Source organism: Protomyctophum bolini, assembly GCF_963924005.1.
Source record: "Protomyctophum bolini genome assembly, chromosome: 8".
Taxonomy (NCBI): domain Eukaryota; kingdom Metazoa; phylum Chordata; class Actinopteri; order Myctophiformes; family Myctophidae; genus Protomyctophum; species Protomyctophum bolini.
Window position 1 is genome coordinate 43,467,085 of NC_137869.1, and position 18,591 is coordinate 43,485,675.

At 42.4% G+C, this 18,591-nt stretch overlaps 2 protein-coding genes across 4 annotated transcripts in view; one reads left to right on the forward strand and one right to left on the reverse strand.

The window, feature by feature from the left end:
• Window positions 1–18,591, forward strand: part of rubcn (rubicon autophagy regulator) — a 473,816-nt gene that overhangs the window by 206,411 nt on the left and 248,814 nt on the right. The window lies entirely within an intron of this gene.
• On the reverse strand, window positions 539–15,315 carry hykk.2 (hydroxylysine kinase, tandem duplicate 2). Of its 2 annotated transcripts, XR_013964506.1 has the most exons (6): window positions 15,070–15,315; window positions 13,306–13,623; window positions 7,872–8,014; window positions 7,227–7,410; window positions 1,017–3,580; window positions 539–935 (listed from the first exon to the last, which is right to left on the reverse strand). XR_013964506.1 is itself a non-coding variant. In XM_080770246.1 (5 exons), the coding sequence occupies exons 2-5, from the start codon at window positions 13,613–13,615 to the stop codon at window positions 3,123–3,125; spliced, it is 1,095 nt and encodes a 364-aa protein (XP_080626372.1). In that variant the 5' UTR covers window positions 13,616–13,623; window positions 15,070–15,315; the 3' UTR covers window positions 539–3,122. The 2 variants fall into 2 exon arrangements, 1 of the variants encoding a protein (XP_080626372.1); XM_080770246.1 differs by having other exon boundaries at window positions 539–3,580.

Consider the following 18,591-nt stretch of genomic DNA (forward strand, 5'->3'; position numbering starts at 1 on the left):
ATATTGACAATGCATGCACATAAAGAGAACAAAAGCAGCACGGGGGAAACAAAATGCAGAAAAAAAAACGTCCTAAGTGAAAAGGAACAAGCAAACTTAAGAAAGTACAACTGCAAATAACAAAAGAAAACACATAAAAAGTCGATATCCTCGTTACTCAAGGCTATTATTCAAAATTTGAATAATAGGCTCGAGTAATGAGGATATCGACTTATAGTTATATGTACACACTTAATTGCATTTGAATTTCAAATGCAATTAAGTGTGGACAACTAAGTGCATTTCATTTGAAAAACAGGGCTTTATTGCTCTACCAGTCTATACCAACAATGTCAGCCACACACTGTTACAGTAGGTACATCTCCACCAGCTGCATTCATGTGCAAAATTGTGCTACGTGCATACGGACATATAATTATGTCCCCATGCTGTCTTCTAAATTATGTCCCCATGCTGTGACCAGTTGATTTAATTTCATCACGCAACCTTTTTGAAGAAACCAATAGGAAAATGTAGCAACAACTCTCTCCCGGTGTGGTAAGCACATGCACACACACACACACACACACACACACACACACACACACACAGTCACACACACACACACACACACACGCGGCAGCTTTCTTCAGTTGAACGTATTATTCCTCCTCGGTGTCAGAGCAAATGGCCCCAAACAAATCTTCTGGAGATGAAACAGTAAAGTAATTGGTCACCGAGTGACCTTTAACGTAAATGCAATAATATCAAATAGACATAAATGTGGACTTGTGTGTGGCTGGCTCTGTCTGGACCCAGCAGCCTCTCACTGCAACCGTTTGCATTGCACAGTGCGCTAATAGCGCTATTTCCGAAACACGCCCTATAGGTCTCTTTATACACAGCACCTGTCCTTAATTTCAGTACATTAGGTCTCTTTATACACAGCACCTGTCCTTAATTTCAGTACATTAGGTCTCTTTGTGCACAGCACCTGTCCTTCATTTCAGTACATTAGGTATCTTTATGCACAGCACCTGTCCTTCATTACCACAATGTGCTGCAGGTGCGCCTGTGCCAGACCTCGACACCCCACTCATAGACAGCACCTATGTAGATCCCGCCCCCTGCCACGATGGGCTTGGGCAAACGTCAACCCTCGGAGGTGCAGAAGAAGACACCCCCGATAAGAATGGAGTAGCTCACATTACGACAAGGAATTACAACCTGAACTTGCACTGGCGGGTTACTGCTCCGGGAGACAAGATAAGGCAAGAAAAGGAAGAAAGTGCCCCTCACTGATGGTACTGTGTGTGTGTGTGTGAGATAATCGTCAAAATCGTTTCCATGGGTTGGCGAAAGGGCCTTTCTGTGTGGAGTTTTCATGTTCTCCCCGTGTCCCCTATAGGGTCTCTAAACTACCTCCCCCTGGCCCTGATGTAGGGGAAAGGAACAACGTGTTCCCTCCACGCCCTACGTCCGGCCGGTGAAACTCTCCCCTGTCAGGTGAAAAGAAGCAGCTTTGAACTCCTCATGCATAGAAGGAAGCATGAGATCAGTCCGCTGCCCCTCCAGCTTGGTAGAGGAAATGTAGCGCCCAGGATTACATTAGATAATTGACACTGGGTGTAAAAAATGGGTTGCGAAATCGTGGGATAATCTTTTTTTTTTAAAGAAAAAAAAAAGGTTTCCATGACGAAGAATACACATATGTATATAAAAAAATAAATGTTGTTCTTAGCGTTCCTAGTTTTTAAACCTTTTAGCAACGTTTTTCTCGAGTTGTTTAAACTGCGTTTCTGTAAAGTGACTTTGAGTATCTAGAAAAGTATTATATGTATGTATTATTCCTATTATTATTACTATTATAATTATAAAGGCCTGCTGAGGCCCTCACATACTGTACAGTACCTGATGCACTGAGATAAACCTGTATCGATCCCTAGAAGGATATTATCACAGCTAAGGCAGGTTGTTTAGTGGCCCACAATGTGCATGATCTGTTGTGAATTATTGCTTAACTAATGAACCATAACATGCACATACTGTATAGCCTAACTGCATTTACTAGGGAATGTACAAAAACTAGGCAAAAAAAAGTCAAAATAAAACATTTAACCGTTTAACCCATTCTGAACGGGCACCCATTTTGGCGCTAGCATCATGTTATGCTTTATCTATTGAAAAATAGCAGATCTACAAGCTCATAGCGCGCCACCGAGTGGCGCGCTACGAGCTTGTAGGTCTGCTATTTTTGAAAAATCGAAGAACGACTGACATTTTTAGAATCTGATCTCAGGTCAGAATGGGTTAATCAGACCAGTGTGTGTCCAGTGGAAACCTCGTATGAATCTGATCTCAGGTCAGAATGGGTTAAACTATATTTCTGTATTCACACCACAGCTTGACAATTTCTCGCACAATTTCTGCAGCCTTTCGGCTATTATGTTATTGTGATCGAAGCTATTCAGCAATTTTAAAAAATCATCGAGTTCATCAACATTACCCTGGTATATACAGAAAATGTCATCAATGTTAACGGTACCATTTTACAATTTTCTTAAAATGGGTGTTGATGTCAGGGTCGGAAACAAAAATCAACCTTTCAATTTAGCCTCTTCCAAGTAGGATAAAACAACACTCATGAAATGAGTTAGTTGGGTCAGATTTCAATTTCGTATATAGACTTTGTCATTAGACAGTTGGGAGAGAATTTCCGCTTTACATTTGGCAGCATCTTGGATGGAAATAGCCCCTCCCCTTGTCGGCAGGCTTAACCCATTCTGACCTGAGATCAGATTCTAAAAAAAGGCCGTTTGAAAATGACAGTTTTCTGAAAAAGCTATGTTTCTGTGTCAGTCGTTCTTCGATTTTTCAAAAATAGCAGATCTACAAGCTCATAGCGCGCCACCGAGTGGCGCGCTATGAGCTTGTAGATCTGCTATTTTTAAATAGCTAAAACATAAAGTAATGTACAGTACTAACATCTTTTGGCACTATCTTGTCCGTAGTGTGTGTACACAGTAAGCAGAGTGATGAAACCAGGCTATATATCCCATCACTCATTTACAAACTGCTATTGCGTATTTGGAATCCAACCTGCCCCAACAACAACAACAAAAAAGCTGTCGCTATACTCCCTTTCAGCGCATCGGAGGCGCGGCGGCACCACCACTCTGGAACCACAGCCTCTCCACCTCGTCCTTTCCGAGCTCCCACAGCTGCCGGAGGATGCGGACGCCCGTCTTGGCCGTGGTCATCAGGTACTCCTCGTTCTGCGGCTGCAGGGACACGGCGTAGCGCGCCATGACCAGGGACTGGACGAAGCGCGCCAGCACCAGGGTGTAGAGGGAGTCCCTCTCGGCCGCGTTGAGGGGGAGGACGCTCTCCCAGCCCGCCAGCACGGGCGCGCCCACCGCCACGGGCCGGGGGCTCTCGATCATCATGTACATGACGGCGATGGCCAGCTCGTAGACGAAGTAGCCGCGGCTCATGTCTCCGAAGTCCAGGATGCCGGAGATGGCGTAGCCGCCGCCGCCGGTGTCATCGCCGGTGGGTTGCACCAGGATGTTGAGGTCATTGAAGTCCCCGTGATTGATGCCTGGAAGTTAAGATTTGAGATAGAGATAAGAGATAAGATTTGTGTCTATACTGTCACCGTCACGTTCCCAAAATATGTTGTTCCAGGGAGACCTTCCAGAAGCAAAGATTTGAGTTAAAAACGTTTCGCTCTGAAAGAACATATTATATTCAAAGATTTGCGCCACATTTTCACGATTTTTCCAAACGTTTTTCATGTCAAGGACCCCCAATGATACCCCCCAAAATGATATATCTAATCGGATGCATGCCGGAAGTTTCAAATTATTAATAATCTCACACCCCCACCTCTTAACCCATTCTGGACGGGAACCCAATTTGGTGTTTAGCATCGTGTCGTGCTTTAGCTATTGAAAAATAGCAGATCTACAAGCTCGTAGTGCGCCACCGAGTGGCGCGCTACGAGCTTGTAGGTCTGCTATTTTTTTTAAATCGAAGAGCGACTGACGTAGAAGACATTTTTTAGAATCTGATCTCAGGTCAGAATGAAAACTGTCAGGATGTAGAAGACATTTTTTTGAATCTGATCTCAGGTCAGAATGGGCTAAGAGTTGTTGGAACAAATAAATGGACCCGTGTGGGTCCGTGCAACCCTGATTCGGCACAAGGGACTAAATTAATCTCGCCCCTATGCCACCAAAATGTGGAACGCCCTACCAACAGCCATTAAGACATGCCAATTCCTTGACTCCTTCAAAACCGCTCTCAAAAGGGCACCTACAGGACGGCTGCAATTCGAAACTGGCCCTCGTAAAATCGGAATCACCCCCCAGCCCCTTTTCCCCTAACTGTTTGTTTATTTTCCCTTTTTACCTCCCCCATGATTTCCTGTTTTTTTGTGTATATTTGAAGTGTATATTTTAATTGAAAAAGGTGGGCCCCGTCGTAAAAAAACAAAGTGTAATGCTTTATCAGTGTGTCGTCCTCGTCCACAGTAACAGTCTTTGCATCGAGTTGTGCTCTCATGTGAAATGTACCCATTCTGCAAACTGTTAATAAATACTTCAATCAATCAATCAATCAATCCTTGAAATGAAAAGGTTTACCAACCACTTTCGTGGAGGATGCTTGGCCTATCCAGGCATTGCCATTAGGACTAGGCCATCTAGTACTATAGCGTTGACTGGGTATCGCGGTACAGAAAACCTTTGGTCAGTCTGGTTGAAGTTAGTCTCGTAGGGCGTTTAACCATTTAGACGTCGACGTTGTTTAAAAAATGTCTTCTAAATCATGACGGTTATGTGAAATACCTATGTTTATGTATCAGTGAGTGGTGCTCAATATTTCATGTCAAGGACCCCCGGAAATTACATGTAACTGGCCAGCGACCCCCCCATCTGAAAATATGGTGTTCCAGGAACCCCCTCAGAAGCAAAGATTTGAGTAAAAAACAAAATAATATATATTCAAAGATTTGTGCTGCAATTTTACGATTTTTCGAAAATAGCAGCCACGCTACGAGCTTGTAGATCTGCTATTTTTCAATAGCTAAAGTATATATAACATAATGCTTAAAACACCAAAAGGGGTTCCCGCCTAAAATGGGCTAAGAAAAGAATAAAAAATAAAAAGAGAGATGCATGCTTTCTGCACAATGTCTACATGACGTGGCCAGGATATTGGGGACGCTATATACAGCGTTGATTAAAGTAATGACGTGATTACTCGAACGTCCACGTCTGTTCTTTCCACTCTTCTTGAAAAAGAGGTCCGCTTCACTCAGACATTTTTAACGTGCATACATTTACATAAACGAGGGGCCGCGGTTCTGCTGCTGACCCAGTGTCTCGTCCGTCTGTCTCGTCTGTTATCGCACCCAGACAAACCACTTTGTCATCTAATAAAACTACTACTCTATAAGTGAAAGACAGTGTGCGGGACCCTTTTCTTCTCAAATCATGACAATGTGCCACAAATCATTTAACATATGTTGTTACAGAGTGAACATTTTAACTCAAATCTTTGCTTCTGGAGAGGTCCCTGGAACAACATATTTTCAGATCGGGGGGCCGGAAGCATTTACTTTAATTACTAATAATTTGTAGGGTCCTTGACATGAAATATTGAGCACCACTGATACAGAAAACATAAGATTTTTCAGAAAACTGTCTGTTTGAAGACATTTTTTTAAATTTCGAGGTCAGGTCTAAATGGGTTTAGAGGAAGCTATAGACACATTTCCCGTGGATAAGTCATCAGTTGATTTTGTTCTACAAGGCTTTCATAGTCTGTTATTTCCTTTGATGCCATTTGTTGGTACGGAAACCATGACGTTAGACAGAAATATGCACTTAACGGGGTTGTTAGCGGGGGCTAGCAAGACTGTGGGAGGAAGAATTCAGCTGTCTGAGTCATATCTATGGCAAGCAGCAGGTGCTCAGGAAGGTGTAATCAATTCAGTATTTTAGCTGTGACGTGAGCGCCCCCCCTCCTGAGATACTTCCGGGTACTACTTTTGTGTCTCTTTTGTGTCCCCATAGAATCATACTGTGACGCTCCGTCGGAACTAAATCTGAGAAGAAAAGAACCACGAGGGTTCCTCGCAAAACAAACAAAGCTTTCCTCGCAACAACAAAGCTGCGCTTGCAACCAAAAAAACAACACGTACAACTTCTCATTCATATATACCCACACAGGAAGCAGGAGGAGGTATAGCTGCTGTTTAGTTTCAGGGGTGGGTGGTGGTGAGGATGGTTGTATAGTCACGATATTATCTGGATCTCGTGACAAAGTACCGTACATGTCTACGTCTGTTTTTATTATATGCTGTAAAATGAATTGATTGACCAGCTTGGGACATACTAATGAACTTTGACCTTGAACATTCATGTGAAACAGAGTGCAGTGTGCATGTGCACCTGCTGTGGCCAATCGAATTTCACCCTGTGACTTTTGGAAGAAACCAATATACCATAGGAAAGTAAGTGTGTGTGTGTGTGTGTGTGTGTGTTTGTGTGTGTGTGTGTGTGTGTGTGTGTGTTTGTGTGTGTGTGTGTGTGTGTGTGTGTGTGCGTGTATGTGTCCTTTTGAGATTAGGCATAGTTAACATTTTCTGCCCCCATTGCAAGTTCGATATTTTTTTTTAAATAAATATAGGAATCGTTCAATGGACGAAACCGCTAAGGGAATCCGACCATGCAATCGCTATAAGGCACTGGAATCGAAGTCCCCAAGGATCCCAAAGCATATACTGTAGGAACAGAGTACATTACATGATTGTTAAACACATTGTGTGCCCACACACAACACTTTCAAAATAGTGACCCAGGGGTGCCCACTTTTTACATTCATTTTTTTTTTTTTATAAAAAACTTTTTATTTTTGTTATTTTTTTTCCTAGACGTCCACAGACGCCCTGGGCTACTATTGCATAGCGGCAAATTCCGAGGACGTCTGTGGACGCCTCAGGCTCAAAATGTGTTATTATGTCTGACCTGAGATCAGATTCTAAAAAAATGTCTTCTACATCCTAACAGTTTTCCATTCTGACCCGAGATCAGATTAAAAAAAATCGATTTTTCAAAAATAGCAGACCTACAAGCTCGTAGCGCGCCACTCGGTGGCGCGCTACGAGCTTGTAGGTCTGCTATTTTTTAATAGCTAAAGCACAACATAATGCATAATGCCCAAAATGGGTTAATACTCACACTGGCGAAAAGAGGAGCGTTTGGGGAGCACACAGGTGTTGTATTGCTCCATGACGGCCTTCACCACGGCTTGGATGGAGGGATCCGTGTCCATGTGACAGAGGTATGGCTCCAGGAGAGGAATGCTGGACAGGCTCCAGATGAACTTGTCTCTCTGCAGCACGGCCAGATGGGGATGCTCCATCTGGGTCAAGTCAAATCGTTATTAGGACATTTTATTATTAGGCCTGACGTCGAAATAAATAAAAATATGCACAAAAGCTTTCAGTCAGAAGAGGTTTCTGTGTGGAGTTTGCATGTTCTCCCCGTGTCCCCTAGGGTAGGTACCCTCACAAAAACCTGGTCTCTAAACTGCCTCCCCCTGGCCAGCCGGGGCGCCTGATGGAAGGGAAAGGAACTGGTTGGAATAACGTGTTCCTTTCACGCGCTACGTCCAACCAGGGAAACTCCCCCCTGTCAGGTGTAAAGGAGCAACTTGGACACGCAAGCATGAAGGAAGCATGAGTTAAGTCCGTTGCTCTCCCCAGGTTGGCGGAGGGTGTGTAGAGCCCAGGATCACAGTAGATGATTGACACAGGGGTGGAAAATGGGTTACAAAATCGTGGGATAAAAAATATAAAAAAAAAGAAAAAGAGGTTACTTTACCTCTAGGAGGATTGTGTCCATCCTGGCGGCCACCTTCCCGACTTCATAGAGTAACTGTGGCGAGACCGGAACCTTGGAAATGGTGTCGCCGGGCAAGTAAGTCAGCAGGCGCACGATATACTTCTGAGGGCCGAACCCACAATCTGTCAGGAGAGAGAGAGAGACAAATTACGTTTTAACCCATTTAGACCTGAGGACCTGAGGATATTCTACAAATATGCCTTCTAAATCCTGGCAGTTTTCTGAAAAAATCAAAAAACATATGTTTCTATGTCAGTCGCTCTCAAACATTCCCGCCCCAAAATGGGTTAAAGTAGTGGTTCCCAAATGTTTCAGTGTCACATATTATACCCCCAAATTAATGTCGTCGGCCGTGACAAGTTTCAATATTTTTCAATTAAAACAAATAAAATAGCAGATGTACAAGTGCCTCCCACAGCCCATGGACATTGTTGCTGGTGCTGCTGCTGCTGCTGAAATGCATGTTCATGAGGATTGCAGTGGTCCCCAAACTTCTTTGCCTCAGGTCACCTCTGTAAACAACGTTTTCATGCACGGCAGCCCTGAAATACATTGTTTCTTCATTATTAACACAATCAGCGCCAGGATTTCTTTCAAAATAACAACAGATAGGCGCTTTACATATAGATTGTACATTACATTAACCCATTCACACACACACATTCACACACTGATGGCGGCGGAAACCATGCAAGGCACCAACCAGCACATCAGGAGCAATTATAGGGGTTCAGTGTCTTGCTCAAGGACACTTCGACACCAACTCTGGGGGAGCCCCGGGTTCGAACTGGCAACCTTGCACGATATTTTGAACGACAGGCGCATGTTGAAGTCAGAAATGAAGAGCTTAGTATATCCATCTGGTCAAAACCACGGGAAATTAAATGATCTGCTCATTTTGGGTACGTTTATGTAGATTTGTTGACACATTTGACTCATATCTGTAAAATGAGCTTTTCGTTGCCGTCATTGCTCCATTGCTTAACCCTTAATTTGAAACTTGAACTAGAGCTCTGCGAGGCGTTGCAGGCTTGTAGATATGCTATTTTAGCAGAATGTTCAGATATTTTGACATTGATTTTGAATACAGGCACTAGGGTTCATGTTGTAAAAATGTAGGTATGTTAAGTAATAACCACTTTCAACATGGCATTATAGGCAAAAGCTTTCAAAATCTTTCCAATTTTCCAAACATCTACAAGCTTGTAGGTCAACTATTTTTGCTATTTGTTGTACAACAAAGTATATAGTGCTTAAGTGGCATTCTGGACTAGACCGGTCTGGCTGGAAACATTGTGGTTGCAAGGACTGCACTTCTGACCTTTCAGCTACAGGACTGTGTCACAGTCATTACCAGGTGATTGAGAGATTATTTATTCTGGACTTACTCTGTATAAAAGTAAACATACTATTTTAACTAGTAATGCACCGAATATTCTGCCGCAGAAAATGTTCGGCAGAAAATGGCTAAAAATGCATTTTCGGCCTTTTCGGTTTCGGCCTGAATAGGCAGAAAATATATCACCGAATAGTGTATGCAATTAAGGCATTCAAAAGGGCTGAATAAAGGTTTTATGGACCCATAATAGTGATTATTATTTAAGTTAAGTTTTGCCATAACCATTTATTTTGCCATAAATCCGGTAGCTTTAAGGTACGGCCATGACAGCAATGGTAGGAAAAAATATGTATAATATTAATCATATTCGTAATAATAATAATGATAATGAATTTTATTTATATTGCACTTTTCATTCACAGGGAATCTCAGAGTGCTACAAGGTTTAAAAACATACGATATCATAAAAGGTTAAAAAACAGGTTTAACAAAAACAGTGCAAAACAGTTCAGCACAAAAAGGCCTTCCGGAACAGTCTGTGGCACTCTCAGGTCCATGGGGAGGCTATTCCACAAAGTGGGAGTAAAGCAAGGACACTGGACAATATAATGGCACACATGTGCAAACAACTAGTGTCTGATTGTGAGTCTTAGAGCGGTTTATAAGGATCAAGGTCCAACCTGTTCATTGTCACGTACAGTACACACACACACACACACACACACACACACACACACACACACACACACACATTATAGCTGTATATCCAGTTATATAATAGTAAACACGTCACACAGTCACACACACGCATGCATGCACGCACGGCGTCACACACACACACACACACACACACACACACACACACACACACACACACACACACACACACACACACACACACACACACACACACACACACACACACACACACACACACACACACACACACACACAATTGCTACTACGAATCTATCTGCTTGACGACAACAACTAGGACGAATTAGGCCCAAGTTGTCAGGTGTGAAGATGCCACAATAAATAAGTCCCAGAAAGCTCTGGCTGCCTACAATACAATAAAAGGTGTGTGAAGGTCAATCCTATATATTGATACAGAGCAGTGTTGTTTTTGGCAGCAAATCTCTATTTTAGTCTCTTGAATAGTTTTCACTTCGTTTTTGTCACATTTTAGTCAACTGGAATGTATTAGTGTTAGTCTAGTTTTAGTCGACTAAATGTCATAAGATTTTAGTCGACTAAATCTACAGGTGATTTAGTCGACTAAAATGTGTTTTGGCGGGCCTTGGTGCCGTCATAATGGCTGATTTTACACTTGTTGAAAATAGCCGATCTTACAAGCTCACAACGCGTCGCAACGCTATTATTTTCAGCATGCAACTAAGTGTAAAATGACTTGTCTTTTACTTATACTGGATCTCTTGTCCACTAGTCCCTTCCTCTAGTTTTTATCTGTTGATGAAATTGTCAACATATTTAGTCTTATAGTTCTAGTCACCATAGCTTAGTTTTAATTTTGTTTTCGTCAGTGAAAACAGACGGACATTTTTCGTCGTGGTTTTAGTCAACGAAAACAACACTCATCCTGCAATCTTGACTTCTGCCAGCTGAAGGTACTCAGCAGGGACAACTTGAATCAGAGAGGAATAATCCATGGGCACTTCAGGAGAGATAAAATACTGGAACAATCGACTGGCCTGCACCCATTTGTTATTTTTGCAGTGCGTTTTTTAGTCGACAAAATAAACACTGAGTCAGAGTCACCCCTGCAAAACAACAAATACATGCAGACCGGTCGCGTGCTGCAGTATTTTATTTGGGTATAGTCTCTCAACCTGAAGTGCCCAGGCATACTATTATCTCAAATCAAATTGACATTTTTTTTTAATCATTGCTGGCTGGAATGAGAGGGAACCACACAGGCATAAGCATGCAGCTCAACAGCTAATCCCGTGGAGCTGTACCTAATCCAAACCTAATCCACAATACCAAACAGTGTGTTTATGCACACTGTTTGGTATCGTGGATTAGGTTTGTTTAACAATGTACGCCTCGAGAGAGATAGTGAAGCCTCTTGCGGTCTTTTGGATAACCGCGGTAGCAGCTGCAAAACCCCAGACGTACAATTTGACAAAAGAATTGCACACAATGAGAAGACACACTGCACAAAATGACTTCCTCGTTAAAAACCCATTCTGGGCGGGAACCCCTTTTGGTGTTTTACCCCCTCAGACCGGGAACCCATTTTTTGGGTTCTGTACAGTATGTACAGTATTGAAAAAAAATACCAAAAATGTATGCTGCTATATAAATATTTGAAGTTTTTCAGAAAACTTAGGTCAGGCTTTAGAAGGCGTTTTTAGAATCGGCCTTAGGCCTTAGAAGAAAACTTCAACTGACTGTCGCTCAAGAGGTAGAGCAGGTCGTCCAATGATCCATGGGTCGGCGGTTCGAATCCCGGCTCCTCCTCCTCCTGTCTACATGTCGAAGTGTCCTTGGGCAAGACATTGAACCCCAACAATTGCTCCCGATGTGCTGGTTGGTATACCTTGCATGGCTTCCGCCGCAATCGGTGTATGAATGTGTGTGTGTGTGTGAATGGGTGAATGTAATGCACAATCTATATGTAAAGCGCCTTGGATAAAGGCGCTATATAAATGCACCATTTACCATTTATCTCTAGGAGGCCTCCTGTAGTCAAAGATGAGGCCTCTTTCCACTGTGCATAAAGCATGGAACACGGATGTGTATATTACAGGAAACTCCCGTTTCCAACAAACTCCGGTAAACTCCCGAATTGTACCCTAACACCTGTATATTACCGTATATTAACTGTATATATGCCTGCTAAACTTGAGGTTTACGGGCAAAATACAGTTCCCATAATTGCCCGTGAACTCTTTTCACGCAGTGTTCGTTTTGTCAACGTTGAATAGACATCCAATAAATGACATAACATAGCAGTGATTGTGGGAAATGCTTGTACGTTCAGTAAAAGCCAATTAAAAAACAAGGCGATACAGTGTACCGGTATGTAAGTATATAGTGTCTGAATAGCTGTGATACTGTACATACAGTACCGGTACATTTCATGTATTCCATTTAGAGACAGCCAAAAGGCCTCCCGGGTAGCATGCAGCAGACTCTCTGGTTGTGTATACTCGCTGAATAATTAATTTCTGCAACATGGGGTCAGATATTTATCAGCTGGTTTCATATCCACAGTTCTGGCTGTGTTGCGATTGGTGTGGGGTAATTATTAATCACAGCCTCCTGTGTGCTCACCAAATTAAGTTTTCACGTCGTTGCCGTTATCTACATACATATTCTAACTTTTTGTGTTTTTTTGAATATATATATTTTTTTCCCGTCTGAAAATACATGCCCTATACTTGATCATACTATACAGGGTGACACAAAATAATCAAAAGTAGAAGATCGAGCAAAACGGCTCGTTTTCGAGCTTGTAGATATGCTATACTTTTTTAATTTGAATCAGTGTAACGACGACGTATGAGGAAAAAGAAAAGAAGAAGCGCTTTGTGGGTCCTTTTAATGTAGAAAGGAGGAGAACAGCGGAACCCCTACAGGCCTATTCATATTCATAGTTTTCACGGTGACGATGCCTTTGCTGGGTGTCACTCCCCATTTCTTGTCCCATCTAATTCACTATTAAATAAAAAAGGCACAAAAGCCCCAAAATATAACTTAAAAGAATCACACCCGTGTGAAGTGAGTGGTCCCGGGAAAGTTCCAGACCCACAGCAACGCGGCCAGCCCGCGGGTGCCAGCCCGGTTTCCTGGCGAGCCGCCCCGCGTCCGAAACGCTCGAGAAATGATACCTACCGTGTGGGGGTCCACAGGGGGTCCCTCTACTGTACTGTACTGTACTGTACTGAAAACCAACCAAACGCTATTTTGTGCTCAGACAGACAGACAGACAGACCCAGCCAGGGACACAACACAGCCAGGGACCCAGCTAGGGGACAAACATAGCTGTCTATAGGAGTGGTTGCACCACTCAAAAGAACCAAACAGTCAGAGGTCCTTCCTCCTTACCTATGTCCTCGAGACTCATCAGCTGCCCCGTGGTGGTGGGCAGCGCCGTCTGCGCAGGGAGCCCCCTCCGGTGGAGGAAGGACATGGCGTGGGTCTGCACGTCCAGCAGCGCCTCGTTCTTGCTGTCCTCCGAGTTCATGACCTTCAGGACGTACTCGCCGCCGCCGTCGGCGAGCGCCACGACGTGGAAGTTCTGGTCGTCGTAGCTGGGCAGCGGGCGGACCCGGGACAGGGTCAGCCCAAAGAGCCTCTCCACCACCTCCGAGACCTGGCCGTGGCTGAGGTTGGGTTTGGGCTGCTTCGCGGACATTTTTGGACCTACAAAATATAATATAATATACTTACTTACTTGTCAGGATTCAAATAGAAAATATAGCAAAAGTAGCAGTGTGTGACACTGTATAGTGAAATGAAATAGAGCGTTCATTTACAGAAAAACACATAAAAGTTAAAATATGGAGAAAGTGGTGTCTACACACAGTCTACTAGGGTGACTAGTAGATAGACCCCTTTGCGTGGGACAGTCCCTCATTGTCAGGACTTTTCAGGCGTCCCACAAATTGAGACCATGTCCCACATTGTGACTGGCAGGCCTCACTGCTGAAATCCCTTAATAGTTAGTCCCCTAATAGTTGGCTCTCTTGCCCCTTTCCTGCAAGATGTGTTATTATTGTGTCTGTTAAAATAACATGAGAAATATCCCCCCTAGGCTATGGTACCAAGTCGGCCACCCATGACCAAAATTTGCATTTCAAACAGAATGTGAGACATCAGTTTGGATCTGATTCTGGTCACTAAAAGAGCATTGAGGGCTTACCTGTTGTTCTGTCCATATATGAAGTCTATAGTGGCTCAGTGCATGCAGGTTTGAACTGCATGGCCAAATTGTGTCTCTTTATAGACGGAGCTTCTGGTTGGTTTACATTACTGGTCAGGCTGCATTCAGGTGTTAATGGCAATTTGAATATAGCCAGAGGCATCTTATGTTGTTTACATCAAAGGTTTTAAGTAATTCGTCGCTAACCCCGTCCCGTCACCCCCTGTTCCACACAAGTGATACTTCTGCCCCCTAATTAAATGACATTAAGCTCACCAACATTGCAGCTGTACGGATTCAAGCTTTCCGACTCCGTACAGCTGCAATGTTGGGGAGTTTAATGTCGTTAATACAATCAGATAGGACTTTTCTGTTTGGATGTATATGGGCTGTCACTGGCTAGTGTTGCAACTCGACTACATTCAACAAAAGGGTGTTGCAAACTAGGTTAACACCACCACACTACTCCATGTGGCTGAGGAAATAATGGGTTAGTTAGTTAGTTAGATAGATAGATAGATAGATAGATAGATAGATAGATAGATAGATAGATAGATAGATAGATAGATAGATAGATAGTTGTGTAAACACTGCAAAGTAATATGCCTGCATGCCTTTAAGTTTACAGCAGAAAAGAAAACGGAGTGGAAGGCTGGGAGCCCAATCCTACTGCAGATCGCTAACCAATATCAAGACTATTATCATGGATATGACTTTTACTTTCATAGCCTAAAGGCAGACTGGAAAGAAAACACATCTAACTATGATGATAGACAGTCTATCCGAGGTTACTGCTGCGGTGCAACTTAGTACACTATGTACTTAGTACATTATGGAGTTGGAATTTGCTTTAGTTATTTTGTCAACAATCCAGTGACACTACGACACGTGCAAACTAGAAAAGTAAACATAAACGCATGCTTAAATCTGAGACGTGGCTCACTCACTTCAGTCACAAGTCAGTGACAGACGTTTGGGGCAGAGTAGACAGCAGTTACTCCAATCCACGCTCAGTGGTCGGAGATTCGCGCTATTCCGTGGCGTGTGCAGTACATTATACTGTTAATAACATAAAGTGTAACGTTTCCACGGGACTCATCATGTCACATGTTGTGACATGTGAGTGTCAATGTTCCCCCTAACGACTGGGTGACGAACGCACGCGGCACGCACGCACAACGCGGGCAGTGGAGCCACCCTTCATTGATTAAAAAGGGAACATTCTGTGACGGTGACGCTGACGCGACGCAGACGCGCCCAGTGGAACCCTGGCGTTAGGCGCGCGCACTGTAAAACAATACATTGTGTGCCCCCCTACAGGGGCGGAGCCTAGGGGGTGGCACAGGGTCGCACTGGCCCCACTTGTAATCTGATTGGCCACCCCGTGTGCCCCCCATTTCCATTGGCTCTGATTGTCGTCAATCATCGTCTGCTACACTTCGTTGCCAAATCTGCTTTTTGTAAGGGACTTCGTCATTCTGGGCTTGTGTTGTCTGTAACGTCGCGTGGGCTTGTTTTTCCATACCTGGTTGCTGGTTTCTCTCTCGAAATCTGGCAACACATTCATTTCAGACGAGACCGGCTATTTCAAATTCTCAGTCACCGCAGCGTCGGAACCAGCTACTGTTTACAAGAGGTAAGATTGAACGAATTTGAGTCATAACAATGTTTTGCAAACTAACGTTACTCTTCATGTGGTTCTATAACGTTGCCATGGTTAGCAGCATAGCATAGCATGGCTATATAGAACTATATAGAAGTGTCTATTTGTATGTCTCTAAATGTTTTGATGAATTGAACATATGGTGGACCCAGCTGTTGTAAACAAGTGTAATGTTTAATTGGGTCGTCCACTCACAGTTAACAGTCTTTGTATTGAGTTTGTGCTTGAAATGTACTGTAATTCTGCAAACTGTTAATACATATTTAAATCAATCAATCAGGCTCAAACTCTGTGTTTACTATAGTAGCATTAGCATAGCCCAATTCAGCCTGACTCTGTGAAAACACAACCAACGAGCCAGAGTTACTGTTTAACGTTAATTTAGTTCTGTTTGCAAGTGTTAGCTTTAGATATGTGCGTGTGTGGGCTAAGGCTTGAACCAAACTATACCGTTAATGTATGTGTAGTGTCTCGGTTTGCTGGCATTGGTGTTTTTTTGGGGGGGGGCTTGTGTTTCTTGTTCTTGTTCTGTACATTAATTGATTAAACATTAAACGTAGAGGGAAGTATAATTGTATCCACATAAATTGAAATTTGGCATAATAGACGATGGCTTTGTATGTTCTCAATTGGGTAGACTTTGCTAACTCTCTCTTTTTTTGGCCAGGTCTTAATGATGCACATGGATTACAAATAATTCAAAACAAACGATGAAAAGAAAACAAGGAGACATTAAAGACTTCTTTAAAGGACCTATAACATACATTTTAACTTTTTCCATTTCGTTTGTGTTTTTGGGGCTCCCATGTGTGTGTTTTCTATCCCCACAAATAACCAATTTTGAACAATCATATTATAGGTGCTTTAATGGAAATTGCTCTCAGGAACAGCTCAACTGATTTTGTCCTCATGGTGATGTCATCAATGTCACCCTATGTTGTATAATTCCTCCTCTCCTTCAGTCTTCAGTTCAAAATTAGCATTTCCACTTTGTTTACAATGTCCACCATTGTTGATTTTCCAAGCTGGCATGGAATGGAAACAAGCCTGGTTTCATCATTAGACTGCATTATTAGTAAACATTAGACTGCACTGCAGTATTAGTAAACATTAGACTGCAGTATTAGTAAACATTAGACTGCAGTATTAGTAAACATTAGACTGCAGTATTAGTAAACATTAGACTGCAGTATTAGTAAACATTAGACTGCAGTATTAGTAAACATTAGACTGCAGTATTAGTAAACATTAGACTGCAGTATTAGTAAACATTAGACTGCAGTATTAGTAAACATTAGACTGCAGTATTAGTAAACATTAGACTGCAGTATTAGTAAACATTAGACTACAGTATTAGTAAACAAGTACAAAGGCAAGAATAGTAACAACAACTTCCTTTCTTGACTTAAGCAAATACAGAACATCAACCACATAAGCATTAAGGTCAAGCCAAATATCAGTCCAGTGGTTTGGACCTAATAATAATTATAATAATGAGTCAAAGCTCAAATTCAAAGGCAGAGGAGCGAGGCGTGACAAGTAACAACTTTGAGGGACATAGACAAACTATAAAAAAAAAACATTTTAAATTGCATGTTATTTCTGCTTTAAGAAGAAGCAGACACTGCTTGACAGTCACAGTGATAGTGCATATATAAGACTGCTGAAAGCCAAGTTGAAACTGACGGCAACAGTGAAAGTGAAGGTGAGCCTGGATGCAGTGTTGTTGAACAAAACCTCCAGGTCCACAGTACACCAGCACCTATCACTTATCCCATATTACTCATTTCTTCTGCATTGTTTTTGCAGTTCAGTGAATGACACACTTTTTTTTTTTAATTAATTACAAAATTAATCTGATGGCCTTGTGTGCTGTGCAGTTTCTTTAATGTCATGCCTTTGTTAAACATTTTTGCATTTTATGCTATAGTGTAAAAAAGCGCAACTTACATTTAAATGCAATTTAAAATATAGATAATGAAGTAAATAAAATATAGTCATGCTGTATGTCGATCAATACTTTCAGATGCACCAAGGGAGAGACCATCCCGTGTTGAACAAAACATCCAGCTCCGATGGACCTCCAGGTGAAAGTACAGGTATGAAGAAAATGTTTTAAAATGTAGTCCCACTTGTTCTGTGAATGTACCTACTTTTGTTTTAATTACACATTTAAACTGATGGCATTGTAAGTGTTTCATGGTAGGCCTTTGATCAGAATCTGCACGTTATGCTGTAAGAAGTACAATTTAAATATAAATGACACTTATAAAGTTAACATAAAATAATACAATAAAAATAGTTAATGAGGTGTTATCTATGTCAATCAATGCTATTAGGGAGGGAGGAGACCACCACTGACTCTGATGACGACGCAGATGCAGAATCAGAATCAGACGACAGCAGCAGTACCGACCTCCCAGTTCAACCATTGCCTACATTTGCTGCACCTAAAGGTCCCCAAGGTAGAATATGAATGAACTAAAAATGTTTTTAATCCACAGTGACACAATATGTGAATTGCTGTTTTGTTTCGCTTGCCTGCTGGAATGCAGTTGTCTTTTAAAATGTCATATGACAAAATTGTCATTGCTTGAATGAAAGAATGCTTAACAATGACCTGATAGTAGACACTTTCAGCATTGCTCATATATAGACTAATTTTGAAAACGTTGTACTTCCAGACATTTCTCAAACAAGAGCTGCAGGCCCAGCACAACCCATTCTGAAGACCTTCCCTCGCACTCTATTTGGAAAGGGTAGGACAAGAGCCTTTAACGCCTCCTGGTACAAAGACTTCACTTGG